The 24637-nt window shown below is 55.0% G+C and overlaps 1 protein-coding gene across 7 annotated transcripts in view; it reads left to right on the top strand.

The window, feature by feature from the left end:
• KIAA0232 overlaps nucleotides 1–24427 on the top strand; it is an 82598-nt gene extending 58171 nt beyond the window's left edge. For 3 of the 7 annotated variants that reach the window (XM_024993665.2, XM_059887828.1, XM_024993670.2), the window contains 6 exons: nucleotides 72–138; nucleotides 1355–1436; nucleotides 5040–8349; nucleotides 14921–15032; nucleotides 19381–19478; nucleotides 21880–24427. In XM_024993665.2, coding sequence (XP_024849433.1) covers nucleotides 72–138; nucleotides 1355–1436; nucleotides 5040–8349; nucleotides 14921–15032; nucleotides 19381–19478; nucleotides 21880–22059 — 3849 coding nt within the window. In that variant the 3' untranslated portion in view covers nucleotides 22060–24427. The remainder of the gene's footprint in view (nucleotides 1–71; nucleotides 139–1354; nucleotides 1437–5039; nucleotides 8350–14920; nucleotides 15033–19380; nucleotides 19479–21879) is intronic. The other 4 variants (XM_024993666.2, XM_024993667.2, XM_024993668.2 and 1 more) reach the window with 3 other exon arrangements.
• Nucleotides 24428–24637: the final 210 nt, after the last annotated feature.

A 24637-nucleotide genomic window follows, 5' to 3' on the forward strand; every position in this document is an offset into this window, starting at 1 on the left:
AAGACGACAGTGTACAAACAGCTTGACTCTTCCGTACCTGGCAGTTACCATGTGCGTTTCTGTCCCCACAGAGCTCTGGCATTGAGACTTTAGTGGAGGAGCTCTGCTCCAGGCTGAAGGACCTGCAGAGCCAGCAAGGTGAGAGCGCTGTCCCCGAGGGCTGTCCACGTCCACCACGCAGGGCACAGGTCTCAGAACTGATCGGAAAGAAAGAGCACGGAACCACAGTCTTCATACCTGGCGTGTCGCCAGGCCGGTGTCCTGCCCCGTCTTTGGCTGTGGGGGGCTGCTGGTCAGCCCATGGCCATCCTCTGCAGAGAGGTCCCTGCTCTCAGAGGAGTGACTTCATCCGCCGGAGCACTCCCGGAGAGGAGATGAAGCTCTGGATTGGGAGCAATCATCTCTCGTCTTTTCCATCCTCCCCGCTCCTCCCCATCATCCCAAACTAACACTTGCCCGTGTGGCAGCGAGGCCTGCAGAGGTGTGTCGCCTGTCAGTTCAGGTTTGCCGCAGGAATTTCTGCCTTGCGCATTGACGGTTTGGGAAAGGCAGACTCGACAGGTCCATCGAGTCATTGTGATCTGTGAATGCTCACAGCTTCTTTCCCCAGCATTTCTGCATGCCCGTAGAATGAGAATTACCTGTTAAGGGTGTTTCTTTTGCTTGTCCCCTTCATGGTCATCTTGCTGTGCACCCCCAAGTCTCGAGCCTTTTTAAAGGCACAGTTTGTTTCTAATCTGAGGGCAGGATCGTGAGCTAAGAGTTGAAACACAGCCCTTGCTCCCCTAGATGCTAAGTAACAAAGCTAATTGTAGTAACTTTCTTTACATATCAGTTTTAATCAGGAAGAGGCGATATAAAGTCCGTGAGTGCGGAATCTTGTGAGAAAGTATTTTTGGAATCCAAACAGATGTTCTGTTCTTGCAGTGTAATTAATAAGCACCCAGGGGATTGCAGTCTTGTAACCAAGTGCCTCTAGCGTGCTCTGTCAGGGATGAGGTCAGAGGTCTCAGTCCAGTGTTAATGTGGCTGAGCAGAGTTTTCCCTGGCTCACTGAAGAAAGAGGCTTCTTTCTTTTTGGCCGTGCCACGGAGCATGTGGGATTTTAGTTCCTTGACCAGGGATGGAACCCACGCCCTCTGCAATGGGACCGTAGAGTTTTAACCCCCGGACCGCTAGGGAAGTGCGTGAAGAAATAGATTTTTATTAAAAAGATAAACTGGTGTAGAGGTCTTTTTAAGCCACAGAAGCCTGTGTAATTTCTGATTAAATTTACTTGAGAAACTTTCAAAAATACGACCATTTACCGACTTGATACAAGACAAATCTTTCTGAATTTTTGTTTCGTTAACAGAAGAGAAGATTCACAAGAAGTTAGAGGGGTCTCCCTCTCCAGAGGCAGAATTATCGCCCACAGCGAAGGATCAAGTGGAAATGTACGTCAGGTTGTTCCGTGATAAAGCCGCGCTAACGACTGCCCTGCTGCGTGGTTGACAGGTTTAGTTTGCCATCTTCGGTTTAGTTGCTATTTTATGACTCAGGAATCTATTGAGCACTTACTGTGTGCCTGACACAGAGAGCTCAAAGGTGAATGAGCTGGTCTTATCTTTTTTTCACACACATTGAATCAATATTTGTGAAACTGATAAAATGAACAAGGTTATTATTTATGGTCCGTTCACACATGACCTTTGAAATCCAACGCCCGTCCTTTGAGCCAGCTGTGGGAATTAGGATTGTCCTTGTTTTACACACAAGGAAGCCAGCTTCCCACTACTGATTACCGAGGGAACCTGGGCAAGTCATGAACCCGCGTCAGACTCGTTTCCTGAAGATGCTTTTCTGCTTTCTTCATAAATGGTTTGTATTTAAATTGGCCTCATTGTAAGCAGACTTCCTTATCATACAGGTCATTGGAATCTTCCAAACTTGTAAATCTTAAGCGGAAAGCAGGATGTCGTTGGTCGTGTGGTGTGTGCTATCCGGTGTGGCGCGTGCTGTCCAGCGTGACATGTGCTGTCTGGTGTGGCGTGGCGTGTGCTGTCCAGCGTGGTGGCGTGTGCTGTCTGGTGTGGCGTGACGTGTGCTGTCCGGCTTGGCGTGACATGTGCTGTCCAGCGTGGTGGCGTGTGCTGTCCAGTGTGGCATGGCATGTGCTGTCCATCGTGGTGGCGTGTGCTGTCTGGCATGGCATGGCATGTGCTGTCCAGTGTGGTGGTGTGTGTTGTCCGGCATGGCGTGGCATGTGCTATCTAGCATGGTGGCGTGTGCTGTCCAGTGTGGCGTGTGCTGTCCAGCGTGGTGGTGTGTGCTGTCCAGCGTCATGGCATGTGCTGTCCGGCGTGGTGGTGTGTGCTGTCCGGCGTGGCGTGTGCTGTCTGGCATGGCTTGGTGTGTGCTGTCCAGCATGGCATGTGCTGTCTGGCATGGTGTACTCTGTCCGGCGTGGCGGTGTGTGCTGTCCAGTGTGGGTTGCATCCCGACCCCTAGAGTCCAAAGATTTCATATAAAAAAGAATGTAAAGCATTACATTAGTGTTTTTACTATTGCATATATGTAAACTGATCATGTGGATATATTTGGCTGAGTAAAATACACTGTCGAAATTAATTTCATTTGTTTCTTTTTACACTTCTAACGGGACTCCGAGAACATTAAAAATGACTTACAAAGCTCACAGTATGTTTCCATCAGACAGCTTGGTGTAGACTGAAAAGGAGAGTCCAGCATAGGCCCTTGAAAATCCGGCCCTGCATCACTCTGTGTGTGACCTTGGCTGGCCTCCGCGATGACAGTCCCCACTCTGGCAGCCAGTCTGACTCTCCTGAGTCTTCCTTGGCCAGTCTAGTCTGTCTCGCTCTGAAACTTTCCGTGGCTACCAGTTTCCTAGCAGACCGAAACCCTGTCTCCAAACGCTTCCACGCCAGCCTCCTGGTTTCCCGCCCCATGTTGCAGGAGCCACTGCTCTCCCGAGGCGTGGGGCCAGTGTCTTCGTATCCTCGCCCAGGTTCCCACGCCGCACAGCCGGCGCTCACCAGACCGCAGCATGCCTGGAGCATCAGGCTCAGGTGTGGTCCACCTCATCTGATTGTTTCGGGCCTCACCAGAATCCATCCCCTTTCCCGAACCCTTAAATCCCACGATCGCTGCCATTTCCGATGGCCTGCTTAACCAGCGGGGCGTCGCACTTGGCTTCTGAGGAGGAGACACGGTGGCAGTCAGCGACTCACTGTGCATGTTAATTCCTCCCCTCTTCACAGCTCTGTGAGGTAGGTACTGTGTTCAGCCGTTTTCTAGGCCACGGGTTTAGGACCTGTGCCTAAGGTCACAGAGCTGGCAGAGAGCAGAATGAGGACTCGGGCCCAGGGAGTGTGGCTTCAGAGCGTGTGCTCGCAACAACTTTGCTCTCCAGCTCTTCACCCATATGTTTCTAGTGCGTGTGGCAGCCGTGTAAGAGAGGCCCCGGTACCCCCGTTTTCCAGGTTTTCTGTGCGTGCCAGCCGTGTGAGAGAGTTCCCGGTACCCCCGTTTTCCAGGTTTTCTATGCGTGCCAGCCGTGTGAGAGAGGTCCCGGTACCCCCGTTTTCCAGGTTTTCTGTGCGTGCCAGCCGTGTGAGAGAGTTCCCGGTACCCCCGTTTTCCAGGTTTTCTGTGCGTGCCAGCCGTGTGAGAGAGGTCCCGGTACCCCCGTTTTCCAGGTTTTCTGTGCGTGCCAGCCGTGTGAGAGAGGTCCCGGTACCCCCGTTTTCCAGGTTTTCTGTGCGTGCCAGCCGTGTGAGAGAGGTCCCGGTACCCCCGTTTTCCAGGTTTTCTGTGCGTGCCAGCCGTGTGAGAGAGGTCCCGGTACCCCCATTTTCCAGGTTTTCTGTGCGTGCGGCAGCCGTGTGAGAGAGGCCCCGGTACCCCCGTTTTCCAGGTTTTCTGTGCGTGCCAGCCGTGTGAGAGAGGTCCCGGTACCCCCGTTTTCCAGGTTTTCTGTGCGTGCGGCAGCCGTGTGAGAGAGGTCCCGGTACCCCCATTTTCCAGGTTTTCTGTGCGTGCGGCAGCCGTGTGAGAGAGGCCCCCGTACCCCCGTTTTCCAGGTTTTCTGTGCGTGCCAGCCGTGTGAGAGAGTTCCCGGTACCCCCGTTTTCCAGGTTTTCTGCGCGTGCCAGCCGTGTGAGAGGTCCCGGTACCCCCGTTTTCCAGGTTTTCTGTGCGTGCGGCAGCCGTGTGAGAGAGGCCCCGGTACCCCCGTTTTCCAGGTTTTCTGTGCGTGCCAGCCGTGTGAGAGAGGTCCCGGTACCCCCGTTTTCCAGGTTTTCTGTGCATGCGGCAGCCGTGTGAGAGAGGTCCCGGTACCCCCATTTTCCAGGTTTTCTGTGCGTGCGGCAGCCGTGTGAGAGAGGCCCCCGTACCCCCGTTTTCCAGGTTTTCTGTGCGTGCCAGCCGTGTGAGAGAGTTCCCGGTACCCCCGTTTTCCAGGTTTTCTGTGCGTGCCAGCCGTGTGAGAGAGGTCCCGGTACCCCCGTTTTCCAGGTTTTCTGTGCGTGCGGCAGCCGTGTGAGAGAGGCCCCGGTACCCCCGTTTTCCAGGTTTTCTGTGTGTGCGGCAGCCGTGTGAGAGAGGCCCCCGTACCCCCGTTTTAGGAGATGGCCTGTGCCATTGCACGCGTAGCTTAACGTCACAAACGGAGGAAATGAGCTGACTCACGTTCAGACAGTCCTCATCAGAATGTTAGCATTCTTCCCACCGTATCCCATTTGTACTTTGTGACTTTACGAAAATCCAAAGTTTAAAGTCGTCAGCTTAACATACTCTCTAAGTATTCCTGTAGCACTTATCTCGGTGTTGAACTTCGAAGGTGCTTGATCCATGGACCTAAATTTAAAGGTTTTACTGTACTGTCAAATTTTTTTTAAGTTGCTCACTCATGGATGCCGTGTAAACACTGACTCTGTTGAAATGAAATACCCCATTTCTAGACGGGTGACATTGTTTTTCTATATTGGGTAACGCCCTGAGCGCCCACTTCTGGAATCTCTTGCTTGTTTTTCCAGGTACTATGAAGCGTTTCCACCGCTGTCCGAGAAGCCAGTTTGCCTGCAGGAAATCATGACCGTGTGGAACAAGTCCGCCGTCGGCTCCTACTCGAGCTCGTCCTCCTCGTCCACAGCCCCTCCAGCCAGCACAGACACGCCCTCCCCCAAGGATTGCAACAGCGAAGGCGAGATCATCCGGGAAAGAAGCGGCGACGCGCCGCCCGCCAGCCTGCACGAGAGAACACAGAGCGGCCGCAGCCACAGCGAGAAGGAGAACAGGTTCAGGAACGGGCCCAGCGAGGAGCGGTCCGCGCCGCCGCCGCCGTCCAAGAAGCAGAGCCGGCACCGGCCGGACGGGAAGCCGCGCCCGCGCTCCTGGTCATCCGGCTCCAGCGAAGCCGGCTCGAGCTCCAGCGGGAACCAGGGGGAGCCCAAGGCGTCCGCGAAGTGCGTGAAGTTGAGGCACAAGGTGCGGGAGATCCGGAACAAGAAAGGAGCGCGCAGCGGGCAGAGCCGGCTCTCGCTGAAGCGCGGCGAGAAGGCGGAGAGAAGCCCACACGCCGCCGGGAGCAGCAGCAGCAGCGGCGGTGGCGGTTCCTTCCGACAGCTGTGCAAGCGGGGCAAGCGGCCGCTGAAGGAGCTGGGCAGGAAGGAGGCGGGGGGTGCCGAGGGCAGAGACCTGTTCCTGGAGAGCAGGACGGACAGGGAGTACAAGGAGGAGCCGCTGTGGTACACCGAGCCCATCGCCGAGTACTTCGTCCCTCTGAGCAGAAAAAGCAAGCTGGAGACCACGTACCGCAACAGGCAAGACGCCGGCGACGTGACCTCAGCAGCTGTGGAGGAGTTGTCCGAGTCAGTGCACGGCCTCTGCATCAGCAACAATAATATTCATAAAACATACCTCGCAGCAGGTACTTTCATCGATGGTCATTTTGTAGAAATGCCTGCAGTCATAAATGAGGACATCGACCTCGCTGGGACCTCATTCTGTCCTCTGCCAGAGGACGACAAATACTTGGATGATATTCATCTGTCAGAACTAACACACTTCTACGAAGTGGATATTGACCAATCCATGTTGGATCCCGGTGCCTCAGAAACCACGCAAGGAGAAAGTCGGATTTTGAATATGATTCGACAAAAAAGCAAAGAGAATACCGATTTTGAGGCAGAATGTTGCATAGTGTTAGATGGAATGGAGTTGCAAGGGGAACGTGCAATATGGGCAGACTGTACCAGCTCTGTGGGCGCCGAGGGCTTTCTCCTGCAAGACCTTGGCAGCCTGGCCCAGTTCTGGGAGTGCTGTTCGTCCAGCTCTGGCGATGCCGACGGGGAGAGTTTTGCGGGAGACTCCCCGGTTCGACTCTCCCCGACCTTAGACAGCACAGCGCTCAATCCGCATTTGCTGGCCGGCAATCAAGAGCTCTTTTCAGATATTAATGAAGGATCTGGTATAAACTCCTGTTTTTCAGTGTTTGAAGTGCAATGCAGTAATTCTGTTTTACCATTTTCTTTTGAAACACTCAACTTGGGAAATGAAAATACAGATTCTAGTGCTAACATGCTTGGGAAAACACAGTCTAGATTACTAATATGGACCAAAAATAGTGCCTTCGAGGAAAATGAACACTGTTCTAATCTTTCAACGAGAACTTGCAGTCCGTGGTCCCATTCAGAAGAAACACGTTCAGACAATGAGACGTTAAGCGTCCAGTTTGAAGAGTCCACACAGTTTAACGCAGAGGATATTAACTATGTAGTTCCTAGAGTCTCGTCCAATTATGTAGATGAAGAACTCCTAGATTTTTTGCAGGATGAAACTTGCCAGCAAAACAGTAGGACTTTAGGAGAAATCCCAACGTTAGTTTTCCAAAAAAAATCTAAACTAGAATCTATCTGTGGTATTCAGCTAGAACAAAAAGCAGAGAACAAAGCCTTCGAGACGACGCAAGCGTGTAGTGAAGGCAGTCCGCGTGGAGATGGCTACAGCTCAGGGGTTATTAAAGACATTTGGACAAAGATGGCAGACAGAAATTCTGCAGCTCCACTAGAAATAGAAAGCGTTGACGATGAGTTGTTTCCGACAGATGTAAATAACTACTGCTGCTGTTTGGATGCTGAGGCTCCAATGGAGCCCCTCCAGGAGCCAAACAAGGCCGTGCAGAGATCAGAATACCACCTGTGGGAGGGCCAGAAAGAGACCCTGGAGAAGAGAGCCTTTGTGTCCGGCGAGCTGTCCAAGGTGGATGGCGGGGACTACACCACCCCGTCGAAACCCTGGGATGTGACCCAAGACAAAGGGAGCTCATTCATCCTGGGAGGGGTTTACGGGGAGCTCAGAACGCTCAACAGCGATGCAGGGTGGGCGGTCGTACCGCCCAGTCACGCCAAAGGGAGTTTGCTGCAGTGTGCCGCTTCTGACGTGGTGACCATAGCGGGCACAGATGTCTTTATGACCCCCGGAAACAGCTTCGCTCCTGGTCACAGGCAGTTATGGAAGCCCTTTGTGTCCTTGGAACAGAATGACCAGCCGAAGAGCGGGGAAAACGGATTGAATAAGGGATTTTCCTTCATCTTCCATGAAGACTTACTAGGAGCTTGTGGCAACTTTCAAGTTGAAGATCCTGGACTCGAGTATCCCTTCTCTTCTTTTGACTTAAGCAATCCGTTTTCACAAGTTCTCCACGTAGAGTGTTCCTTTGAACCCGAAGGGATTGCATCTTTCAGTCCAAGCTTCAAACCGAAGTCAATCCTCTGCTCTGATTCCGACAGTGAAGTTTTCCACCCCAGGATATGCGACGTCGACAGAACACAGTACCGGGCTATCCGGATCTCCCCCAGGACTCACTTTCGCCCCATCTCTGCATCTGAACTCTCCCCCGGAGGAGGAAGTGAGTCAGAATTTGAATCCGAGAGAGACGAAGCAAATGTTCCCATTCCTTCTCAAGTCGACGCATTCGAAGATCCACAGGCAGATCTCAAACCGCTTGAAGAGGACGCAGAGAAAGAAGGCCATTACTATGGGAAGTCCGAGCTTGAGTCTGGGAAGTTCCTCCCCAGGTTAAAGAAGTCTGGGATGGAGAAGAGTGCCCAGACATCCCTGGATTCCCAGGAGGAGTCGGCCGGGGTCCTGCCAGCAGGAGAGCGGAACCCGTGTCTGGAGTGCAGCATGAGCGAGCCTCTGGAGATCGACCTGGAAAGCCCAGAAGCAAACTGTAAAATAATGGCACAGTGCGAGGAAGAAATTAATCATTTCTGCAGCTGCAAAGCAGGTTGTCAGTTCCCTGCTTATGAAGATAATCCAGTTTCTTCAGGACAGCTGGAAGAGGTATGTGTCAGTGGGGATCGGTACTTGGTGAAAGGATTTGATCAGACTTTAAGAACAGCCATTTCAGGCAAAGAAAAGATAGAGTTAAATTATTGGGAATTTAGCTTGAACGTCTTAAAACTTAGCATCCTTGGATTTGATGTTTATCAATTTGAACTAGACAATTGACATTTTTAGATAAATCAGAGTATGAGGTGTTTCTGAGTGGTTTAACATGCATGTGCTATGCTGAAAGCAAAGCTTTCCCAACTGATGAATCCAGAAGTGGCCGTTCACTCTTCGGAAGGCCCCTTGCTCCTCAGAAATGGCGGCGAAAGGTTTCTTGAAGTAGGAAGCCTGTCTGACTGTCTCTGCAACACTGATTAGTTTATAAAAAGTTAACGTTTTACATGTAAGATAAATTACATCTCTGTAGAATTCTCTGAAATTTTTTGTGGTACATGTAGCAATTAACCCTCAATACAAATGTAACAAAATAACTTCCACAGAACCCCTGCAGGTGTACCCTTGCTTATTACAAAGTATGTATTCCTGAAGTTACCTCCACTGTATGGGTCAGTCTGTCAAATGAGGTTAATAGGAATAGTGTTTTAAAGGAGTCATTGTGCCGTCTGACGTTGCTGAGAAGTGATCTGAGGGTAAACTGTACAAGAAGAAACAGTGACACTGATGACCTGTGCCCAAGGAGAAGCCTGGGGCTCTGCCCCCGCCCCAGCCCTTTTCCAGGTGCAGCTTTTTAAAAAGTCAGGTGGAGGTATCGAGAAGTCAGGCCACCTGTGGCTGGACAGCCGCTGGGTCATCCCTTCCTCGCCTCCGTCGTCCTGCACGCTCCGCCTGCCTGCCCGCCCTCCACGTGGTTCTGTCCAGCTGGACCCAGGAGGCGCCCCTCCCTCCCACGTCCCCCGTTCCTCTCTGCTCCACCCGCAGCAGAAATCATTTCTGCTGCTGCTAAGTCGCTTCAGTCATGTCCGACTCTCTGCGACCCCATAGACGGCAGCCCACCAGGCTCCCCCGTCCCTGGGATTCTCCAGGCAAGAACACTGGAGTGGGTTGCCATTTCCTTCTCCAGTGCATGAAAGTGAAAAGTGAAAGTGAAGTTGCTCAGTCGTGTCCGACTCCTAGCGAACCCATGGACTGCAGCCCACCAGGCTCCTCCGTCCATGGGATTTTCCAGGCAAGAGTACTGGAGTGGGGTGCCATCACCTTCTCCAGAAATCATTTCTGCTTCCTTTTAATTTTCATGTGCTTTATGCCTTTCCTCTTAGTTGCATTTGCCATTTTTCATGAGTCATCGGTGTCCTTTCTTTGTTAAGTTGTGAGCTCCTCGTGGATTCAGATGCCATATCATTCATGTGTCCAGTCAGTGCACAGGTGTGGCCCTAAGCACAGGTGGTGGTGGGAAGCCCCCACAGCAACCCAAGAATCACTCTCGGAGGCACTTGCCTGGGGATATTTAGCCAGGAATTGAATCCCACCGAAACACTGACATCTGAGTTGCTCAGAACAGCAAAAAAGTATAACGCTGTTAGCCTTCATCTGTTTGCTGGTCACCCCACCTTTCATCCTTAAAAGTGTCCTCACGTACTTTGTGTCTCGCCTGGCTCCAGACGGGGAATGAAGAAAAAGAGTGAGAGCGAGTCCGCATCACAGCCACCGCTACAGGCCTCCACCTCCTGGTGTGTTGGCATCTCTGTGTGTTATCAGAGCTCTGGCTTGTCTGACAGGTCTGTTCAGTTCAGTCGCTCGGTCGTGTCCGGCTCTTTGCGACCCCATGGACTGCAGCATGCCAGGCCTCCCTGTCCATCACCAACTCCTGGAGTTTAATCAAACTCATGTCCGTTGGGTCGGTGATGCCATCCAGCCCTCTCATCCTCTGTTGTCCCCTTCTCCTCCTGCCCTCCTCTTTCCCAGCAAAGCTGACAGGTCTGGGGCGCCAGCTAAGTCCTCGGAGGACCCTCGCCGTCCCGGGTCCTCTCAGCCCTCGTCTCAGCATCGTTGCCTACAGCTCCCACCTCATAGCTTCATCTGAGCTGCAGAAAGGTTGAGGGTGGCCCGAAAGGCCCCAGTTTGGGGCCAGGATCTTGCCTCTTCACTCTCACGCTGCCTGTCCGTCTCGGAGATCTCCAGCCAGGTCGTCTCCCCCCCACTTCCCTGAGTGAGGGCAGTCTTTGCAGAGGGCAGGGCTCTGTTTTTTTAAAAAGTCACTAGTTGCCCATCTGTTTTAGAGCATAGGTGGTCTAGAATGTAGGGTTTCTGATAGAATTGGTACGCAGGAGCCTGAATTAATGATGCTTTTCAAAAGGTTAGTTGAGTTCAGTTCAGCAAACATTTATTAAACACTCGCCCGTCCTGGGCACATCCCTGCGGCAGGTGCCCTGAGTGAACCAGAGGCTGTCCTTGCCCCGGGAGAATTCAGCCTGGTCCTGAAGACCAAGCGCGAGCAGCTGATTTGCTCTCCGTCACGCAGGTCATTGTCTGCCGTGGTTCCGATGCGGGCGCTCCGGGAGGGCGTGTCCGTGGCACCAGTCCCCTCCTCGCCGCGACATGAGTCCCAGCGTGCTGCCCCTGAGGACCCTGCATGCTTGTGGAAGCACATACATGCGCGTCCACATGTGTTCTGTCTGCTGTTTTTTTTGGTCCCACTTTTCTTTTTTTTTTTTTTTTGGACTGAAATGACACTTTATTTATAATCACCCTTCTTTATTTTCTGCATATTATTTCTGCACATTCTGCATTTTCTTCATCATTTGGAGGTACTATAATTTCCTAGCTGGTTCCTTACATTTGAGGGTGTTTGTGTGTGTGAGTCACTCAGTCGTGTCCAACTCTTTGCGACCCCATGGACTGTAGCCTGCTGGGCTTCTCTGTCCATGGAATTACCAGGCAAGAATACTGGAGTGGATTGCAATTCCCTTCTCCAGAGGAACTTCCCAACCCAGGGATCAAATCCTGGTCTCCTGCTACAAGGAAGTCCTTTGAGGGTGTTCCGGCCCACATAATTTGAGGTGGCAGGGATGACAGCCTGGGGAGGGTGAACACAGGAGGAGTGGGAACCCAGAGGAGGACCGACCCGGCCTGAGAGTGCAGAGGAGGCTGGTGCACAGACCGGCGTGTCCCGGGGAGGAAGGGAGGAGGCGGGGCCCGCCAGGCAGAAGCAGCAGCAGTCGAACCGGTGAGCGGCTCACCTGTGCAGGGTGGCGGCCAGCACGCGGTCGCGGCAGCTGAGGTGTGAGGGAAAGGTGAGGACAGGTGAGCCGTGGGCCTCGGTGCCCAGCTCTGCGTGCCCTTGTGGCAGGAGCATCTGCTCTGTCGTGCCCTTGAAGGCGCAGAGCAGCAGCAAGAGGCTTCATCGTGCCTCCAGGAGTTTGCAGTCCAGGAGGGGAAGGCGTCCCTTGGGACAGGCAGCAGTGCCATGGGGGTCAGGGGCTCTGACCAGCGGAGGGCGTGAGGGCCCAGCCCACCTGCGCCAGACACTGTGCCCTCTATTACCACCACCCCCCTACCGAATGCCTGCAGTGACATTCCCCACCCCTCCCCAGGATGGCTCAGGGCACGTGGGCCCGGAGGGTGGGCCACCCGCCCCAGATCCCTGCATGAGAGCCAGAGCCAGAGTTCCTTCCAGGGAGGGGGCCCGGACTTCAGTCTTGTCACCAGAAGCAGGAGTGTGCAGTGTGGATTTAAAGCAGCGAGCATTTACCCAACTTTCATCTCCTGGAGAATTACTGACCGTTACATCTCCTGCTACAGACGTTTTCGATAAGGCTTTCTGGGTAGTGTTCACGTCTTCCCTCTTTACCATTTCCTTCATCCATCACACGTTTGTTAAGAGCCGCTCTGTCTGGGCACTGCTCTAGGGGCCAGGTATAAAGGAACAGAGAGAGATGGCTCCTGCATCCTTGGACGTACGTTCCGTGAGCAGCGTGAAGCTACGCGTACGTTAGAACACCTGTGCCGTGGGAAGGCAGAGCGGATGAGGACGTGGCGGGAGGGGGTGCTCAGAGCAGTGTGCCGCAGTGGACCCGCGCGTCAGGGCAGGCCTCGTGGCCGAGGCACGGTTGAAGAGAGGTGTCCCAGTAGCCAGTCAGCCTGGAGCGGCCTGGAGGGGAGGGAGCAGAGCTGAGGCAGAGGTTCCGGGACCACCCAAGGTTGTGCCCCATTCTGTTCTCCGTCTCCTCCAGCATGTCTTCATTATTTCATGCTCAGCCATGGCAGAAGCTGAATTAATACGTTAAACAGACATTAGTCAAGCAAGGCCTCCTGGTCATCTTTGGCGTGCAGGCTTCAACGCTGGAAATAGCTGAGTGGAAAGATGTCATAATGTAATGCATATTCACTGACCACATATTCAATGTAAACAAAACAGAAGAAATAAGTCCTCGCCATTGGAATTGACACTCAAAGGAAGGATGCAGGAAAAAAAACTTAAGAGACGATGGCAGAAACTGCATGACCCAACCAACAGTGGTCTCAGCAGGCCGTGGGAGCAGCGTGCTGGGCCATCAGGGCCTCCGGCTGGGAGGGGGGCTGTTCTCAGGCCAGCGGCCGTGGTGTCCCCGCTCTGTGCCAGCCCTCCTCCTGCAGGGGTGCCCATCAGTGAGACGCGGCTCCTGCCCTTGCACTCACTGTCCGGTCGGCTTGTGTCTGTCTCATCTCCTCCTCCTGTCCTTGCTGACCCAGCCGCCTGTCTGTCCCTTGACGCCCTCTAGCCTGCTCTTCCCCACCTGTCCTGTCCGTCCTGATGGGTCCTCTCCCTCTTCCTCTTCCTACTCTTTACCCCACGCCCTGAATCCCAGGAAAGGATTAAAGGATGAGCAGTCCAGCTGCGCCCACCTGAACAAACACTCGATCGTCCCACAGCCGCCCCAGGTGTTTTTCTTCGCAGGTAGGAGCTGGTCACCTTCGAATCCATCGCCCCTCGGTAGTGCCTTGGGTGACGGAAACGCGTTTGTCCAGGGAGCCGTCGTTAGCACTGAGGCGCTGAGGAGGGCCGGGGCTTTCCAGCGAGGCCTTCCAGTGCTGTGAGCTGCGTGCCCAATGCAGGAATCATCACCTCGAATTAACCGCAGCCCTGGCACATTGCTGGCTTCATCTGCGAGCCCTGGCCTCCTCCGTGCAGTTGACCTTGGTGTCTGCTTGTCTAATAGCTTTGCTAATCGTTGTTGTTAGGATACGCTGCAAGAGAGAACGGTGGCGGTTGAGTGGCTGCTCTGGGTGGACAGAACGAAGTCCTCTTCAGCTTCTGATTGAAGAGTATTTCTAAAAAGTTAAATGAAAATCAGGATCTGACATACATTTGCCATTTAGCTTAATAAACACACATTCCTGAGTCCAAAAAGTTTTTGATAAAGTGATTTACGTTGTTTGTTTAGAATTTAAAAAATCCTATCAGAGAATTGAAGATCATTGGTTGCTGAAACAGATCAGGTTTTAAACTTGTGATGAAACACCTTCTGAAACCAAGGTCTATGCAGTGTTCATAGAGCACGGCTCGGTCCAGCAGACCCTTGTTGAGGCTGTGAGGGGTGGTGGGAGGTGCGGATTTGCCCAAAGCCGGCCTCACCCTGGAGGGCAGGCCGAGCAGGAAAGGAGCAGGGAGGGGGGGTGCCCTGTCCCCAGCATCCCGGGGTGCACCTGTGGTGGCCGCGGCTGGCCCCGCCCAGGATGGTGGGCAGGTCCTGCTGGAGCTCAAGAGCTCTGCCAGTGAAGGGTGGGGCCTGGGCTCGGACTTGGTCCCCCTCCCCGGCATGGGCGCCTTCCGCTGTGCCGGGGCCTGGGGCCTGCACAGGATGTGGGGTCTCTCCTGTGCTCCAGAGTCCCGCTTTCCTCTCTTTTTCCATGTATGTTTCCTGTTTTGAAGCTGAATTACTGTCCGTTTGGTTATTTGGTTTTAGTCTCAGCTTCCTTCTGGTTCTCACTGAAGCAGATCATTGCTGTAAAGACCATTAGGTTGGTATTGCTTCTTTGACTCCCTCCTGCCTGAGTGTGTGAAGAAGAGAGTCCTCCCCACACTTGAGTGGGGAGGAGGGGCTCAGGGCCACACACACCTCCCCCCGCCACCCCCGCTAGGTCTGCTGTTCCAAAATCTGGAAACTTGCTTTCCTCAAGGCTGTTTCCTGTTGTTTTTGTCTTGTGATAATCTGGTTGTACTTTTCGTATTCCATTTCCAGTATCAGTGCTTTTCTTAAGAAAAACTTCCTTTATGTGCTGTGAACGTGGCTTTTTTTTTGTTCACCTTGTCTAGTAGAACAGTGAGAGTGAACATCGCTCAGTCGTGTCTGACTCTCTGCGACTTCATAGACTGTACAGTCCGTGGAATTCTCCAGGCCAGAATACTGGAGTGGGTAGCCTTTCCCTTCTCCAGGGGATCTTCCCAACCCAGGAATGGGACCCAGGGTCTCCTGCTTTGCAGGCGGATTCTTTAGCAACTGAGCTATCAGGGAAGCCAGTAAAATGGTAAAAAATAAAACCAATTAAAAAAATCCTGGGTTTGCAGTCACTAGTTTCTAATGCCTGAATTTTCCCTTTTATCTTGAAAGTTTGTAAACTTGGTCTGTGTTTGGTTTACTCTAAGCAGTTCCCTGTACTGAACACTGACGTGCATGGAATGAACCGGAGTCAAGAGAGACAAACCTGGTGGGAAAAAGCCTTGTACTCGCCTCTCTTCCCCGCCTCGGAGTGTGAAGGTAAGGAGGCCTGACGCGGTCCTTCCCCTGCTCAGATCTCTTAGCTCCGTAAAGAGCAGTCTGTTCCTTTTGCCGTGAATATCGGTCCAGGAGCATTTGTGTGGCAGGCGTTGGTCAGGGGCAACTGGGGACACAAGAGGTGAGCACGGGCTGGAACCCACTCTTATGCCCACCAACAGCCTAGGGCGGGGTGGGCCGTGGAGACACGTAAGCCCCCAGTGAGGGGGGCAAAGGCGGGAGGGGCGGTGGCCAGTCAGGGTGGGAACCAGAGGTCCCCCCAGGCCCAGCCGAGGCTGGAGAGACCAGCAGGGGATGAGCCGAGTTGGTCAGCAGGCTCGTGAGTTCTGCCGCGTTAGGTGGAGTTTGAACAGGGAGGAGGAGAGGGCCGCTTGCAAGAGCTCACCTTGGAGGGTGTCAGGTCAGGTGCTTTTTTTTTCTAAAGCAATTCTAGCAATAGAATCAGAGTGGGGAAGGAATGGAAAGACTGGAGGACACCTGCCGGGGCTCTTGGGCTCTTGCTGTGGTCTGGGATGACAAGATAAAGGCCCCTGTTGGGGAAGGAGAGCAGAGAGCAGCCCTGGGGGGCTGTGTGGAGGAGGCCAGAGTTTGCTGAGTGCCTTTCTGTGACAGTGAGCCGTGGGAGAGCACTTGGGCAGACCAGGGAGAGGGACATGGGGGCAGACTGGGGAAGGGCTTCTCGAACCTCCCGGCAGGGGCACCTCCTCGGAAGCAATAAACAGCCCGGGCCTGCCATTCTGGGGGAGGAGAGAACCGAGGAGGTGGCCAAGCGGTCAGCTCGGCCTGACCCTGTGCGGCCAGCCGTGGTCGCCTGGGCTCCGCCGGCTGCGGTGCTGGTCTCGTGGTCTTTCCGCTCAGAGCCCTGGGAGGAGGCCGGGCTCCGGTTGGTATTCACGTGTTCACGTGTGCGTCCCATCTCCCCTCCCCGCCCACGGGGCAGTGCCCTCGCAGCCTGGCCTCAGCTGACAGGGGGACCTGGGGTTGTCCACGTCTTCGTCCTGTGGGCACAGAAGCAGCTCCCCACCTCTGCCTCCCCAAGGGTCATCAGGGCAGCAGAGTCTTCATTTCCAGCATCTTTTTTATTTAACAGCCTCTATTGAAGGCCGGCTCCTCTGCCATTAGCTAATATTTAGCCACTCTTCATTATTTCCAAGGTGCTTCAATCTTTACAGCCCCCACAAAAAGCCTGGTTTTGCCTCAGATGGTGCACCCATCTGAATGGTTCCAGCTGTTCGGCCCAGGCCTGAGTGCTGGCCGTAGCCCTGAGGTCCAAGCGTGCTCTCTCTCCAGCGGCCTCTGCACACTGCGCTCTGGAGATGCAGGGATGATAGGAGTGCAGAGTGGACCCTGACCTGAGTCCAGTGGGAGCCCTGACTGAGCAAGTCCCAGTTGCGGTCACGGGGAATGCAGATGGGGAGGGCCAGGGGGCCCCACACCCAGGAAGTGCCGCCTGGAACGGGGGCGGGTAGGGGCCTGCACGGGGTGACTCCCAAGCACCCTGGGTTGGCTTCATCCCTGGGCCGCGGGGGTGACCCCCAAGCACCCCGGGTGGGCTTCCCCTGGGCCACGGAGACGTCATGGTGGCCTCGGCCTGGTTTCCTGTCACTAGCGAGGCAGCCGCTCCAGCTCTTGGCCTGTGGTTTTCCGTGCTGTGCCTTGTAGGTGCTGCACCGGCTCGTGGCACACAGAGCTCTTTGTAATTGCCGTGTGGCGTGCAGGAACGTTCTCAGTGGACAAAGCACGGTAGCCAGGTTTTCAGATGACCTGCCACTCTCAGCTACCCCTGGTGGTTGCCTGGTGGTGATGTCATGAAGCCTGGTTCTTCCAGCCCGGGGTAGGGGGGTGCCGGAGGGCAGGGTGCAGTCTGAGGAGCAGCTCAGCCCGGAGAGCAGGTGGCCTCACCGGCTCAGCAGCCAGGCCTGCCAACTCCCCTCTCTCCTGAAGCTTCTGACGCTGCTCACACCTCATAAGAAGCCTGTGCAGCTCTGAGTCAGGGCCTGACTGGAGAGCCCCAGCCTCCCTGTTGGGGAGGAGGAAGTGTTCCTTTTTCCGAGCAAGTCGGGAGATGGAGGCCCCAGAGGGCAGCAGCACGACCCTGGAGGGCAGCGAGGGAACGCCCCCTCCCTTGCCCTGCTGTGTGTCCACACACACACTCCTTTGGTCAAAGCCTTCTTGTACACTCATCTCATGCCAGGCGCTGTTCTGGGCGCTGGGAACACAGGGACCCCAGGGAATCAGGACCCAAGCCGGGACTACCTGCAGGCGCGGTTCATGCAGGGACCGGGGCAGGTGGCATGTGAGAGCCGAGAGCATGTGCAGACAGGTGCCCGCAGGGGCGCCCGCCGGGGGAGCAGGAGCGCACTTGCTGTGCCCAGGGCGCCCGCCGGGAGGGCAGGAGCGCACTTGCTGTGCCCGGGACGCCTGGCCACGAGGGCCGTGCAGACTGTGCCTCCACTGGGCTGTCCTGAGCTTCCGCCTGCAGGGCCCACGCACTGGGTTCGAAAAGTGTGCGTGTTCTTTTGGTCTCAGAGGGCCCTGCAGGGACTCAGTGCAGGTGATGGTTAAGGGTTCAGCATACAGAGCTGAGCTGGAACCCAGTGCTTCCCTTCACCAGCTGCTAGACCTCCGGCGATGACAGGCCTTTCTGTGCCTCCGTAGTCTGTATTTGTAAAAAGAGGCTAAAAGTGATGGCTCCCTTAGAGAATAGTTGTAAAGACTGAAATGCCCAGAACTGGCCTGGCCTGTGGTCACCAGGGACGTGAAGAACCCTGACAGCAGTCAGCATGGCCCTTTCCTGATGCCTGTGGCATCCACTGACCCCTTCTGTCCGCATAGAACCCCTAAAGCAGGAAGAGAATGGGACGGCAGTGGGGTTGGGAGAGACCTGCTCCACCTACTGGCACGTCCCAGCCAAGGACATAGTCACCTTCCCACCTCATCCAAGGGGTAGCCGAGTGCCGTGGGGCGCCGGGATGATGAGAGCTTGGCAGGTGAGCTGAGAAAAGCTGAGGCCTGGGCCGGGTGCTGGGTTCCTGCCTCGGTGGAGCCGGGGTGTCTTCACCAGCTGTCCCAGGGCGGGTGGGCCCAAGGCCAGGCTATGGGCAGCAGCACTCGAGAAGACGCTTACCGTGTGTACCAGCCTTGCACTTGAGGCCGCGCGCCTGTCTTAACTTGCACAGAAATCTCTCTAGAGATGAGAGCACTGGGGCTCTTTCAGTAACTTGCCCCCAGTTACAGCACAGTTAAGTAGAATCTCCCCGAGTCAGCTGACTCACGAAGGAGCACCAGGGAGGTTGAGGGCCCCAGGCTGTTGGAACTGAAGGTTGCGGAGAGTGCAGCCTTTTGTGGGGAGGCCAAACAGGGCACACAGGCCCTCCCCTGGGGGTGGCGGGAGGGAGCAGTCCTCAAGCTGGCCTGCCGCCGCTGCCGTGGGCCCCATTTCATCGCATGCAGCGCAGTGACTGCAGGCAGCCAGATGATGACTCACGTGACGTCAGGTCTCCTCCCCTGCACCCTTCCCATAGAGCGAAGGCGCCTGGGGGCTGATCTGGGTTAAGTTGGGCCTCAGTCTAACCCTGCGTCAGGATCGCGGGGAGCCCCGCCGGAAACGGCTGAGACCAGAGCCTGACCAGAGCCTGACCATAGCCTGCCCCAGAACGAGTGCGCGGAGTCTCAGGCGGGCCTGGGGCTTCCAGGCTGGTCTTAAGGCTCCCCAGGTGATCCTCACGCAAAAGCAGGGTTGAGAACCACAGGGCCAGGTGACTCGCGCTTGATGCCTTGAGTCCCAGCGTGCAGTCCCGAGCCCCGCCCAGTCAGCCCGCGAGCCCCTCCCCGCACACCGCGCCCCGCCCCCCCCCCCCCCCCTCCTCGTCAGATGGCTTAGTTTGGTGCTGAGCTGCGATGCGTCTGTCACCTTGTTCCAGGAGCGTGTTCCTGGAGCATCCTCCGTCTCCCTCCACACCACGTCCACCCCCGGGGCCTCGCGGGCCTTTTTTATTCTGTGTTCCCAGGGCCTGTCACTTGAGAGGTGCGAGTGTGTTGTTGAGAGAGCGTCTTGTGGTGGGATTAACAAGACTGTGAGGTTATGTTGGCCTCTTTTTTTTTTGTTTGTTTTTACTCCATGAACAATTCATTAGAAGCATTTTTTTTTAAACTGGCCTAACGTTTTCCTGGCGCACACCTGGCTAGCTGATGCTGACCATGTCTGCTTTTAGTGATCTGACTGTTCAGCAAAGAAAAATGAAACAAGAATGGTACGTTTCATGACTGTGTCTTAATGAAATCTCCCCCCCTTTCCCTCTTTTCCCTTCTCCATTCAAAATGATTTAAGAATGTTATACAAATGCCAAGGGAGAGAATGGTATAGAAGAGTATCCAGATGTTAAAGAAATGCCCAGTAATGAAGAGCGTCTGTTAGATTTTAATAGGGTAAGTGGACTGTCCTCCTCCTTACTACTAACTCGCAGTGGCCGCCAGCGCCCCGCACAACCCGGGAGTCTCGCGGCTGCCTCTCCCGTCACCGAGCTCTCGGCTGCGACCCTTTGGTCTGCCTCGCCTCCCACTCACTGCCAAGGCCTCCCGCCGCCCCCCTTCTCCTTGCAGTCCGTCCCTCACTCCTGCCAGAGCGTGTTTGCCCCACACACGTCTGACCCTGTGGTTCCCCCTTAAGATGCTTGGGTGGACACCCTTTCCATCTTTCAAAATGCGCAGCAGGAAGGAGCCCCTCCAGTCACACCTGCACCTCCCGGCCACCACCCCCCTTCCCAGGGGTGTGCCCTGCCCGCCCCCTGCCCCCATAGAGCTCCACTGTGGCCCCCCAGCAGCAGCTGAAGGCACCGTGTGTCCGCCGCCCCCCGCCTTCTGCCCTGCCCGAGCTCTTGGGGGGCCAGCTCAGGAAGGGCCCGGACCTCGCCTGGTTAAGCAGGCAGCTGAATAAATCCAAAGGAGCCCCTCTGGCTTCTCTGCGTGATTTGTCAGTGTCAGTGGAAGTCTGGTGAAAGTCGTCCGGCCCCCGCCCCCGCCCCAAGCGCCCCCGGGGTCTTTGTGTCCGTGGACCTGCTGGACTTAACGCATCAAGACAGGCGTCTGGGGCATCCCCAGCGTTCTCTGCATCCAGCTCCGTGACCGTTCTGACCCGACCGCCACCCCAGCTTCAGTCCCCAGACCGCCTGGCTGCTGGTCCCTCCTCCTCACCTCCGCACACAGCCGGTGTGCCCGTCCCGCGCACCCACCTTGCAGCCGACCGCAGTCCTCCGGGCTCCTCCGGGCTCTCCCGCCTCCACCGTTCACACTCCCCCGCCCCCTTCGCCGCCCCGCCCCGCTGCCGTGCGCTTCGCCGCGGGCTTCCTGCTTCCACTCGCCTCTCCACCCCCCAACAGTCTCTCTCACACCACAAGGCACAGCGGCCGCACTGTTACCTCACTCCGTCGCCCAGGAGGTGGGTGCTGTTCTGCCAGTCTGCAGACGAGAAAACTAAAGGCCCAGAAAGATTCTGAGGGCCTTCCCCGCTGGCTCAGGGGGTAAAGAACCCGCCTGCCAGGCAGGAGACGCAGGTTCAATCCTGGGTCGGGAAGATTCCCCCCCGGAGGAGGACACGGCAACCCACTCCAGTATCCTTGCCTGGAGAATCCTGTGGACAGAGGAGCGGGGGAAAAGGCGGGGGCTTCAGTCCATGGGGTCACAGAGAGTCCAACACGACCGAGCACACACGAGCACAGATTTTCCAAACACGCCTCTGAAGTCGCACAGCCAGAGCCTGCGCGTCGACTGAGCCGTGCTCTCAGCCCCTGAGTTCAACGCCCCCGCCACTGACCGCGATATCCTTCCGCCCTTGTGCACGGAGTGGGTGCTCTCTCCCTGCCAGGCCTGTGTGTCCGCCCTCGCGCGCCTCTCTGCTCCCATGCCCTCCGCTCCCCGGTTGGTGTGGCAGTCTTTCTGTGCTCCTTCCTCGGGGGGCTCTCAACCACGGACAGTACTGCCATCTGGAGATGGGGGTGGGGGCGGGGTGGGTGTTTCTAAGCCACTGTGACTGGCGGGGGGGCATTGCTAGTTACTGTAGTAAGTACGGGGTGCTGGTCACCACGAGGGAGGGGCTTTTTGCTAGCCACTTGTTAGTTACTATGAATGAGGGGCACTGCTCATCATTGGGGGAACGGGAAGAATTACCCAGTCACTGTCAGGGGAGGGTGGCTTGGCTAATTAACCGTGATGCAGGGAAGCACTGCTGGGCACTGTGACGGGAGGGGCCACCACTTGCAGCTAGAGTCCCGAGGGCCGGGAAGTTGCCCGTCTGCTGGGTGGGGGGGCAGTCCCACACAGCCAAGAGTTTCTCTAAAACGTCCCCCATGCCAGTGGGCCCCCCATTCAGAAGCACTGCCCCCAGGGTCCCTGCCAGCTCTGCTTTTTCTGTGGCCCAGCTCTCTTCTCAGCACCTCCTTAAAAGAACTGCTGTCCCCGCCACTCCTGTCTGGACCCCTATCAGCGACCCCCTGCCCGCCCCAGCTGGTCGGCGCAGCAGGAAGCCGGGAGGAGTGTGGGTGGATCTGTCTGCTTGCTGTCCGCCCCTGGAATGGAGCCCCAGCAGGGCAAGGCGGCGCTCAGAGACTCCAGAGGGCGGGAACGTGGAGAATCAGGGTCCGGGGTCCTTTACAGGTCAGGAGGGAGAGCTTGTTCGTTTTGCTTTCAAACAGGAAAACTTCAAAGTCTGGTAACTCTCCACCGGAAAATATCCACCAACAGTGTGTTCCTTAATCTCTGTATGTGGAAGAAAGCGTCTCCCCGGCCCTTCTGTGGCCTTTCGAAAACTCGTTCCTTGTCCCTCTCCCCTCAGGTGTCTTCTGTTTATGAAGCGAAGTGCACAGCAGAGCAGGACGCCGGAGCCCAGCCCAACGGCTTCCACCGCACGCCGCGCTGCAGCGCCGGCTCCGCCGCGGAGGACTCCGGCTCGGAGGGTGGAGGCGAGTGGGCGGACCCCGGCGCGGAGGCGCTCTTCTCCCGGACTCATCTCTAACCCCGCCCCCCCGCAGAGCAGTACAAGTTTTTTTTTTTTTTAATTGCTATGTGAGGGGGAAAGTACCCTTTTGTGAGGCCTGTTAATCTAAAACAACAACTTAGGTTTCTTCTTCAATTAACTGGTTCAGATCAGTAATTCTCTTTCTCTTCTTGCTTATTTTAGAGTTGAGGACAGCTGTCCTGTTGAAGATTTTCTTTCTTTTTTTTTTTTTTCCTTCTTCTTCCAAGCTGTTAAAATTCTTGGCTCTCTGAACTAGACTAGAACCGGTGTGCATGTGCTCGTCTTAGAAGCATCACTGCCTTCCGCGTCCTCTCGCTGCCGCAGCCCTCCCCACCTCCGGCCGCAGTCCGTCACCGCCCCCCCTTGCTAGCACCGCAGCGTCAGCGCCCACGTCCACTCCTCAGAGACTCTAGCTTCGGGGACACGCAGGCTCTGTCCTCTCCGAACTGGGGTGTGAATGCTTACCCCTGCGGCGGGTCAGTGCCTGTCTCCGGAGGCCAGAGGGCAGCCTGGGTGACTCATCCCCGGTCTCCATTCAGTAAAAAAAAATCTCATGTACATTTAACGTAGGAACTGCAAGGGTGTGCTTTTAGAGACTTAACAAAAATACTGTGTTTTCTATCTTAGGATCTTCCCCTAGAGTATGTACCATGGACAGTGCCATGGTCGGTGACCTCCTCGCTAGCTGAGGCAGCCAAGGACTTGGAGGTATGGGGTGGCATGTAAGGCCAGGTGGGGCAGAGGGCGGGGCAGTGCACCCCAGCCTGCTGTCGTCGCAGTCTCTTTGCCCGCCCCCGACACCAGTCAGGGTTTGCGGTGAGTCTTGGCAATACTCGGTGAGGACCTGGGTTGCAGGTGAGATTCTTGCAGTGACCGACATGGAATCCAAGCCCCTCCCCCCGCCCTAGAACTTGAGATTGTAAACGTCTGACCTGAAACAAAGGCCACCTCACGACCCCAAAGAGACCTTGGCTGCAGCAGCTGGCTGCGCTCCTGGCTCTGACTTAGAGTAGCTTAGATCTCCTTTTGTGTTTGAGAGAATGTTCTGGGCAAGTTCTGTGTGGCGGGTCTGAGAGCAGAGTCCTGGTTTCTCCCGTACCGGTGTGAGGGCTCCACGGGGCCACTGGCCCGTGTCGTCGGGAAGCCAGGGCTCGGTCAGTCTCGTCCAGGCCCATCCGTTTCACGACGGTCACTTCCTCAAGCTTTTCACACCGCCGCGCAACAGGCTGAAGTTAGAAGGAGCAATATTTGCAAAACCTAAATGTTTAAAGTTACTTTTCTTTTATTAACCGACGTGTGAGATCAGTTGAGCGTGTCTGTAACGTCGGGAAGTCTTAACTGGATGAGACAGCTCCACCACTGATTCTGGCAGGCACTAGACACTTAATATGTTCTAGCTGGGAGCTGAGCTGGCCGAGAATATGAGGTTTGCTTCAAGCATTGGGTTTCGTTGCCTTGCCTTCATGATGACACAGGAAACTCCCTCCAGGGCTGTGGAGTCACCCCCTCCCCCGGCACTCTCTGTCCTCACTGTGGGAAACCTGATGGGCCGTGGGGTTTGGTCTCACCACACGTCAGGGTTTGTTTTTATACAGCACATCTTTGACACTTTAAAGTGGGTTTGTGTGTGTGTGTGTGTGTGCGTGTGTAAGGTTTTTATGTTGCTGTTATTTATTTATAGACTTTATAAGGGTTTATGTATTTTTCTTTCTTCCAGAGCTTCCTAAAAATTGATTAGCATCTGCACTGAAATATAATTTTTAACAGCAAAGGCAAAAAAAGAATTGGAAGTTGTAAAATTCCTTTAAAAAAATCACTACAGTGACGATCATCCTAGAAATCGTTGCTCGTGTAGCCGAGACCAAATAAATAGATTTCAGACACAACCTTTAGCTCGGTGATTTCGGACAGCTGCTTTTTTTTTTTTTTTTTAATCATGAAAAGGCTCCAGGTGGTCACGTGCAGACTTCCTCACGCTGGTGGGAAGGCGAGGCACCTCCCACGGGAACGGGAAGGGATTAGAAATGGGCGAGGGAGTGAACAGATTACTTATTTATTTGTTTTTGTAGCTAAGTGGCTGAAGCCGGAGGCGCTCAGCGACAGAGTTGAAAGTTGTGGCTTTCAGGTTTGTGAGTGAGTGATCACAAGGAAAAAGCATCTCTTTAAAAAGCTGGCAAAACGCCGGAACACACTGTGGTATGAGGCGCGCTGCACGTCTTGGCGCTGAAGCGCCCGTTCCCCTCCTGGGCCGAGATTCTTTTCCCGTGGCCGTATCGTTCTGATTTCACGTGCACCACAGTAACCGATTTTTTGTTTTGTTTTGTTTTCTTGTGGAGTTAACACCAAATAAAAAAGTTAAAAAGCCGTTGGTTGTCTTTGTTTATCACAGCAAAGATTCTTTTATAAAAGAACACCAGCCTCCTCTTAGCAACTTACTGACCAAAAGTCATGTCGATATTCACTTATGTAACAAATCACCTTACTAACACCCACTTACCTAACACCCCAGGTGTTAATTGATCACCCTGAGTCAATAATGTGTTAAATTCCAGATGAAGGTTATTTAGCTCTTCCT

The sequence above is a fragment of the Bos taurus genome, chromosome 6 (genome assembly GCF_002263795.3).
Source record: "Bos taurus isolate L1 Dominette 01449 registration number 42190680 breed Hereford chromosome 6, ARS-UCD2.0, whole genome shotgun sequence".
Classification (NCBI taxonomy): Eukaryota; Metazoa; Chordata; class Mammalia; order Artiodactyla; family Bovidae; genus Bos; species Bos taurus.